Raw genomic sequence first — 9,350 nt, 5'->3', positions numbered from 1 at the left:
TAGCCTAAGGTCCTCTAGCGTGAGAGAACGTATAAGAGCACCTTGTCCCTCGCAATCCTATAGTCACATGATGACAGTAAAGCCACACAATATGTAATGCATTCAGTATTGGCAATACTGTACTTTCTTCAATAGTAGTGTCTCACAAAGTAATCATAGTCCGAGATCCCAACATAAGGCTTTTCTAATGGACCCTCACGAGTCAGAACATTGTATACCTCACACTTACCAACCGTGGTTAAAATCCATGCTACCATTACAAATTAAGATATGCACAAAAAAGAATCAATTATGCAGAACCAGAGATTACTGCAGCCTCAGGAAAGCTTGGACATAGTAGAGCAATATAGTCATGTGCTGCAGGAGTGCAATATTGTGATACATAGCAGTGCCCATGGTGGCGTTACCTTGCACAATATTCAGCATGCAGCAGTAACGTCTTCCCAACCATTAGCTCCAGCTTCCCTAGTGATCAGCCCACACAAGTAGAAATTCATTGCGGTCAGATTCATGGTCTTTCTTGATATTAGTAGCAAATTTTAATTTCACATTAAAAAAATATCAACTTATCAGTAACCAAATGCCAACACTACACCACATTCAGTGCATCATCACATCATGATACGGGGTAGTCACAACTTTCTCCCTTACGTCAGTGCTAGAACTTACTGCACCAGTTGGCCACAAGAAAATCAAGGCAGACATATTCTGGAGTGATGGTTGTCCTAAACGATCCGGCCACAGTGGACGTCCATAATCTTCAGACTCGGTTTACAAAAATTCTGCCTGTCCTATAATCCTAGAAGAAGTTATCAGGGGCACAGTAAACACGTTGAATACTAATTTATTATCTTTCGGGAGATTCCTTCATGGCCTCCTCAATTAGATGGGAAATTATAAAAAGTGGTGACATTTGTAGTGAGGGAAGGAGGCTCAGAAAGGGGAAAACACCAAGTCCTACGTCCTCAGGTTGGTTTGTTTCACTGGAACACTTTACATTTATAAAAAATAATTGAATACACACACATATTTGCATTGACAAAGAAATAAATTAATGAATCATCTTTTGAGTTTCAGTCCTTTTTGGCCAGCTCACATTCTCTCTTCACCCGGGAGAAAGGTCCAAGTTCCTTGCAGAAAATGAAATCCCAAAGGACTCGTCCCCATGATGTATGGTAAGGCAGGTTGTCGTAGTATTCAGCGGCAATCCTACGGACCTGTCATGGTGAAGAAAATAAAAACATGCATTTATATACAAAAAGATGATGGCAAAAGGACAAAAATGAAGAACTAATTTATCTAGAATATATAAAAAAACATTTGGAAAAATGTATGATGCCTACAGTGAAACATGGTGGAGGCAGTTTCCTTATGTAGGGCTGCATAAGAGCTGCTGGTGTCAGGGAGCTACATTTCCGTGATGGTATTGTCACGATTCTCTGTGGAGAGCATGTCACAGACATGGAGATGCTCTGCAGCGCTTACAGATCTGACAGTGTGTCTATTCCCTGTGCAGAGCATCTTGCCTTTGGATATGCTCTGCAGTCCTTACAGATCTGACAGTGTGACCATTCCTTGTGCAGAGCATCTTGCCTTTGGAGATGCTCTGCGGCACCTACAGATCTGACAGTGCGTCCATTCCTTGTGCAGAGCATCTTGCCCTTGGAGATGCTCTTCGGCGCCATCCTTGATAATGAACTAACAGTTTGGTCACTATACTGGAGTCCAGGTTGGTTCTGGGAGGTGCTGGTTACTCAGCTGTTCCATCTTCCGGGTAATTACTCAGGCTTCTTTACTGAGCATGCTCCCCCAGAACTCTGCCAGTTGTGTTCTCTGGCTCTGCTGTATTGCTGTAGTTTGTGTGTCTGCTAGTATTCTGATCTTGGTATTCTGACCCCGGACTGTTATTGGACTTCCTTCTGGACCGTTATCTGACTATGTCTTTGCTTGCTCCCTTTTACTACTACGTGCTCTTCTGGTATTGTGACCCTTGGATTGTGTCCTGACTAGGTCTCGGTTTACCCCTTATGATTACACATGACCTCCTGTTACCAGACCCCAGCTCTCCTGACTACCTTTCCGTTCATGCGACCCTGTAAGGTAGTGACAAGTGTTACAGGTATCATTCACAGATACTGAAAGAGAAGATACTACTATTACTCCATGCTCATGGTAGACGTGCACTTTACCAAGATGACAATGATCCAAAACACACATCTGTTGCATTTCTAAAGAAGAACAGGATGAAAGTGATTCAGTGGCCAAGTGTCTCCTGATCTGTACCCAACCGAGCACCTATAGGGAAGTCTGAAGAGACGAATACTTGGAGCTGTCCTTAAAAATCATGGTGATCATACAAAATACTAGATGTGGTAATTTTTGATGTGGGGACTGTATTCATTTTTGCATCAACTAATTTGAGTAAAACTGAAAATTTTGGAATGAAAGTTATATTATTAATCTTAGTTTCATGTTATGGGTTAAAAAAATGTTGGAAATTGTTCTCGTGAATAAAATCTTACTTTTCAAAGGGGGTGTACTCATTTACGCTGAGCACTAATTATATATATATATATATATATTATATATATATATACACACACATATATATATATATATATATATATATATATATATCCATCCACTGTATGTGAGAGCTATAATCTCGTCAAGGTAATCTCATTGTATTGGGAACCTAACCTCAAATGCCACTCTGCGATTATAAATCGGCGTGTCTGAGCAGATAGGTTCCTGGCTAAATAAGATGGGGGACACACCTTGACTATAGGGTGGGGTGCTTGGTCTGAATAATGCATTACAACTAGATCAGAGATCACCTTATCGAGGTATCAGGGTCACATAGATTTGCCAATACATAAACTAAAGCGGGCTTTACACACTGCGATATCGGTCCCGATATTGCTAGTGTGGGTACCCGCCCCCATCTGTTGCGCGACACGGGCAAATCGCTGCCCGTGCCGCACAACATCGCCCAGACCCGTCACACATACTTACCTGCCCGGCGACGTTGCAGTGACCGGCGAACCGCCTCCTTTCTAAGACTGAGACTGAGCAGCCGCCCAATAGCAGCGGAGGGGCGGAGCTAAGCGGGACGTAACATCCCGCCCACCTCCTTCCTTCCGCATAGCGGCCGGGAGGCAGGTAAGGAGAGCTTCCTCGTTCCTGCGGTGTCACACTGAGCGATGTGTGCTGCCGCAGGAACAAGGAACAACCTCGTTACTGCTGCAGTAACGATTTTTGAGAATGGACCCCCATGTCACCGATGAGCGATTTTGCACGTTTTTGCAACGATGCAAAATCGCTCATCGGTGTCACATGCAACGGCATCGCTAATGCGGCCGGATGTGCGTCACCAATGCCGTGACCCCAACGAGTTCGCATTAGCGATGTCGTAGCGTGTAAAGCCCCCTTAAGAGTCTCTCTTTACAAATATTTGTAGAGCAGTAATGCAATGCCCATGTCCTTTGACTCATATTCACATTAGGTATGTATTTATTCCCTTTTTTCTCGTATTCTTACAGCAGTAATGCAATGTCAACGTATCCTTATATTACTGAGTGACACTGGATATGCTTTTATAGTTATGTTGGTTTTTTCGGTTGGCACCTGTTCAAACTTATTGAAGTTGCTGGTCAGTTTTCTGATATAATTAAAATGATTACAGCCATAGAGTGAGATATCTCATGAGTCTACTTGTATTCAGTCTCCACTTGCTCCGCTCTGTCTGGCAGCTACAAGTGGATAAATGTAAAATTTCTGAAAAGATTCACAGACCTAAGATCTATGGAATAAACCGCCCCTCTCCATAAACTCTCCCACCCTGCCTCTCTGTATAATATCCTCCCGATAGACAAACTGCCCTCTGCATAATACACCCTCTCACTGCCTCTTTGTACAATATCTTCCCCACACACTGTCCCTCTTTGTAAAACACCACCACAATGCCTCTCTGTACAATATCCCCTAATACACTGACGCTCTGCATAATACAGCTAGACACTGCTCCTCCGTATAATACACCCCCACACTTCCCCTCTGTATAATATACCACCACACACACTGCCCTTCTGTACAATATCCTCCCACACACACTGTCCCTCTGCATAATATACCCGACACTGCCCCTCTATATAATACACCCCAACACTGCCCCTCCGTTTAATACACCCCCACAGTGCCCCTCTGTATAATACACCCACACGCACTTCCTCTCTGTACAATATCCCCTCACACATGGTCCCTCTGCATAATACACCCCCACACTGTTTCTCTGTACAATACCCCACACACACTGTCCCTCTGCATAATACACCCTGACACTTCCCCTCTGTATAATATTCACCACACACTGCCTCTCTGTATAATATCCCCCTACACACTGACCCTCTATATAATATCCCCCACACTGACTGCCCCTCTTTATAATACACCCCCACACTGCCTCTCTTTACAATATACCTCCCAAAACATTGTTCCTATACATAATACACCCTGATACTGCCCCTCTGTATGATACACCCCCACAATGCCCCTATGTATAAAACAATCCCACACTGCTCCTCTGTATACTATCCCCCACACACACTACTCCTAGCAATATGTACCGCCGTGCCCAATTTCCCCTATTGCCCTATAATGTGCCCTTTTAGTAACATTTTGCCCTCTTCCCTTCCGTCTCCTCACCTCTCCTCCAGAGTAAATTTTGGGACATATAATATTCAGCTCCTCCATGGAGCGCATCCCATTCCTCGCCACTTCTGCATGGCCTGCAGCAGTGTGATGAGGTCGCAATGTGATGACCTCATCACACCGCTGCACATTGGGTGAGGATGACGAGCACTGCTCTGCCCTGGGCACCACCACATGGCTTATTTGCATGTGATATGCCTGAAGCTCATTGTATGCAAATTATCCATGTGATGGTGAGTACCCACCCAGCATAAAGTGGCCGAAGCTGTCAGCTTCTGACGTCACTGATGATGTCAGACACAGCTGGCCCCCTCTGCTATGGACACTTTATGCTAGGTCAGCTTAGTAATTACACTGGGCTGGGGCCGAAGTCCCTCTCTTCACCAGGTCCCATAGAACATTAAGGGCAGTAATGCCCTGATGGCGGCCCTGCTATGTACTGTGTAAAGGCCGTGTCTAGTTGCTCTTTTTATGAGGTAAAACATTTCCCTAACTGTTTTTGAAAAAAAAAATACTCAAAGAAGGAATTATTTGCATTTCTGTGCTGTCTGTATACTCTTTTGCGTCCTACCCGGCTCAGGAGATGTGGTATGATCAGACCATGTTCCTGTACGGTCAGACACAGCCATTACACAGTACACAGCAGGGACACATATATAAGATTATCTCAGCACAGAAACATTTTTATAAAAAACATCCAATTGTGGAAATTATTATTATTTCAAGATCTATTGGTTAAAATGAACTTTGTTCATGGGAAAACCCCTTTAAGCATGAAGACAGTAGGGGTAAGAATTTGCAGAATGAGGATAGTTTAGTAGCAGAAGAAGATTGCATCATGCCTTAACTCAAGGTGACTGCGTTTATGATGCACTTAGGTAATGTGTTACCAAAACGATCAATTACTTGCTGACAGCAGAGTCCGATCGACCGGTCCTACCTGAAAGCTTAGCTGAACTTTGGATCTCCGAGCGGCGGCGGCTGTCCCTGTCACGGTGAGAGTGGAGAGGCCATCATTGATTTGACGCCACCATCTGGTCTCCACGGTCTCCCTGACTGTCTGCCCTCCCTCAGCTCCAGGCGCACACCTCCATCATGACATAGCGTACATGTTTTATTATGAGCACGGTAATATTTATCAGGTTCTGGCGCTGTAATTTACATGATAACCATAGCCAGGTTTGGGCTAAAATAGGCAGAGTATTAATTATATTTTGCAGTACATGTGTTATTCACCCCGATCCTCTAGACCAGGGATGGCGAACCTATGGCACGCGTGCCAGACTGGGCACGCAGAGCCCTTTGTGTTGGCACGCGCGCTGTCGCCACACTGAGCCACTTTGAACTGCCGATGTGATTGCGCCGCCAGTTCAAAGTGGTGTTTAGCAGAGGAGACATTTCTCCTCCCTCTGACACGCCTCCTCTCCTGGGCCGCAGGCCTGTTGCCTAGGAGATGGAGGAGCATCAGTAGGCGGCGCCGGCACCTTGTGGCGGGTGCTAGAAGGTGAGGTTTTTTTTTTTTTTTTTTTTAAGCTGTGTGCGGCTGTGGCAAGGTGTGGGGGGACAGAGCCAGCACGGGGCAAACATGGGAGCACGGGGCAAACATAGCACGGGGCATACAGAGCACGGGGCATATAAACAGAGCACGGGCAAACATGGAGAGCACGGTGCATACAGACAGAGCACGGGACAGACAGAGCACGGGGCATACAGAGCATGGGACAAACATGGAGAGCACGAGGCAAACAGAGCACGGGACATACAGAGCACGGGGCATACAAACAGAGCAAGGGGAAAAAAAAAAGGCAAACAAACAGCACGGGGCAAACAAACAGAGCACGGGGCAAACAAACAGAGCACGGGGCAAACATGGAGAGCATGGGGCAAACATGGCTGCAAGGATGGGGAAAACGTGCAAAGATGGAGAGAAACGTGCAAATATGGGGGAAACGTGCAAAGAGGGAGAGAAACATGCAAAGATGGGGGAAACATGGCTGCAAGGATGGGGGAAACATGGCTGCAAGGATGGGGGAAACATGACTGCAAGGCTGGGGGGAAACATGACTGTAAGGATGGGGGGAAACATGACTGCAAGGATGGGGGGAAACATGACTGCAAGGATGGGGGGAAACATGACTGCAAGGATGGGGGGAAACATGCAAGGATGGGGGAAAACATGCCAAGATGGGGGAAAACATGCCAGGATGGGGTACATTTAGAAGGAAGGGGAACATGCCAGGAAGGGGTACATTTACCAGTATGGGGGATACATTTACCAGAAATGGGGGGAAACATAAAAGGATGGGGGGAAACATGCCAGGATAGGGGGAACATGAACATGCCAGGATGAGGAAAAATGCCAGGATGGGGAACATTTAACAGGAAAGGGGACATTTACCAGGATAAGGGAACATGACTGGATGAGGTACATTTACCAGGATGGGGTCATTTAAATGCATGGGGGGGAACATGCCAGGATGGGATACATTTACCAGGAATGGGGTACATTTACCAGGATAGGGAATATGCTGGGATGGGGTACATTTACCAGGATGGGGTCATGATGTGGACAAATATACCAGAATGTAGGAAATATATATCAGGATGGAGGACATGTTTACCAGGAAGTGGCCCAGGAAGGGGGACAGAACTACAGAATGAAAGGGGAGGGGAGCAACTCCTACATCTTTATGGGATTTCAAGATGTTCAGACTTTGAAATGTAGATGTGGATTACAGGGTGACATCTGATTGCATTCCATGCTACAATCTCTGTCTAATATGCTGCAATTTATTCCAGAAAGATCAACTGCTGTGTCTGGAAAGGGCAGGGGCTCAGCTTCAATGTGTGGTAAGCATGCATGAGCATGATGCCCCCTGCTGAAGAGAAGACGGCAAAAGTAAGGTTAAAATCAATTATTTACATAATAGGATTGGCTGGCACTTCGGGAAAAAAAATGGATTTAGGGCTACAGTTTGGGCACTCGGCCTGTAAAAGGTTCACCATGACTGCTCTAGACTGACTAGTCTCTAATGTGTATATGTAACGCCCGTGGCTGATGTAGGGGCAGAGAGCTGGATTAGTGGACGCACTGGACCACAGGGGGGGCCCAAGTTTACCTTTTAGTGGGAGAAGCTTAAGTAAGCGCCTACCGCGAGGCGGACACCAGGTACCACCCCCAGGGCAGTGACCGGGACTGTGGCAGCTAACCCCAGGACAGGCGATGGACTTTTTATGGACACAGATGCAGGCACATATAAGTGGGATGACCAAAGTAGACATGTTGCGGGCGGGGAGGGAGCCGTCGCTGCTGCGCTCTCGCTGGCGCTCGGGTCCGGCGCTGCTGCTGCTCGGTGGCTCGAGCGGTGGGCCGGATCCGGGGACTCGAGCGGCGCTCCTCGCCCGTGAGTGAAAGGGGTGGTTTGGTTTGGGGATTTGGTCCGTGACGCCACCCACGGTTTGTGGTGAAGGTGGGCACCACCGCTGCTGGTGACGGGGATCCCGGGAGCGTTGTTAGGGAGCAGCTGAGATGTTTTCCCCCTCCGTGGGCAGGGGGTTGGTGGTCCCGAGGCCCGGTTGAGGTGACGGGGAAGCAGGGCTGGAAAGGTGCAGGGTCGCTTGGACTGCGCAGCGCGGTGCCAGTCGGCACGGTAGTACTCACTCAGCCACAAATGGATGCACAGTCTCTGGTAAAACAAACGGCTGGATGGACGGGTCCCGCAGCCGGCTGCTGTGGCTTCTCCCGGACTGTTGGTGGTGGCTGCCTTTCCCTGCTTCTTTTGTGTATGCTCGGTCCCGATGGCTTCCCACCGGTAACCCGCTCCCCAGCGTGGATATGTGCCGGAGGAGCCCTTTTGCCCGCAGGCTCTGGCCCTGGGAACTCTAGCTGTGGCGGTAGCTGTATTTCTCTTGTGTTGTTTGGACGGTTGTCTTCAATCGGGTCTTGGCTGTTTGGAAACCTCTGGGGTTCCGGTCACTAACGGATTTGACCTGTTTAACGGCGACTCCAAGCCTGGTCGGGGTCCGCAGGCCCTGCCGGTTTGTGCTGGCTTCACTTCGCTCCCCGGTTCGGTACCGGCGGGCCACCGCCCGTTCCCGGTCCTACGGTTCCGCGTTGATCTGCCTCTCCTGCAGACGGCCACCACCGTCTGCCAACCTTGCTCTCGGTACCCGGGCCACGTACCCGGACACAGTCAGTTTGCTCCTCCACTACTACTTCACTCCTCTCCTGACTCCTACTCACTTCTGACTGACTTCCTTTTCCCGCCTCCAGGACTGTGAACTCCTCAGTGGGTGGGGCCAACCGCCTGGCTCCACCCCACCTGGTGTGGACATCAGCCCCTGGAGGGAGGCAACAAGGATTTGTGTCAGACTGATGTGCCTATCTCGGGGTGGGGGTGTTGTGCTGTAGTACCTGTGACGACCTGGCTAGTCCAGGGCGCCACACACAGACAGGCGGATACGGACAGGCATGGTGGGCACAGCAGGGACAGATAGGTTTGGGAAGGCAGGTACAGGGTGACGGACACAGGGAGAACAGGACAAGAGCAAAGGAACCTGACAACTAGCTAGTAGACTGGTAGCCAAACTAACTAAGGATGTTGCACAGGCACCTCACCTAATGGGAGTGTGCCTTAAAT

General features: G+C 48.2%; 1 protein-coding gene across 2 annotated transcripts in view; it reads right to left on the bottom strand.

Moving 5' to 3' along the window:
- Positions 1-514: 514 nt before the first annotated feature.
- The window catches only part of LOC142250445 (sphingolipid delta(4)-desaturase/C4-monooxygenase DES2-like), a 66,874-nt gene continuing 58,038 nt past the window's right edge, over positions 515-9,350 (bottom strand). For both annotated transcript variants that reach the window (XM_075322625.1, XM_075322623.1), the window contains exon 4: positions 515-1,217. In XM_075322625.1, coding sequence (XP_075178740.1) covers positions 1,074-1,217 — 144 coding nt within the window. In that variant the 3' untranslated portion in view covers positions 515-1,073. The remainder of the gene's footprint in view (positions 1,218-9,350) is intronic.

This window comes from Anomaloglossus baeobatrachus, chromosome 9 (genome assembly GCF_048569485.1).
Source record: "Anomaloglossus baeobatrachus isolate aAnoBae1 chromosome 9, aAnoBae1.hap1, whole genome shotgun sequence".
NCBI classification, from domain to species: domain Eukaryota; kingdom Metazoa; phylum Chordata; class Amphibia; order Anura; family Aromobatidae; genus Anomaloglossus; species Anomaloglossus baeobatrachus.
Note: the sequence above shows the minus strand (reverse complement) of the source record. Positions and strands in the feature narration are given on the sequence as shown.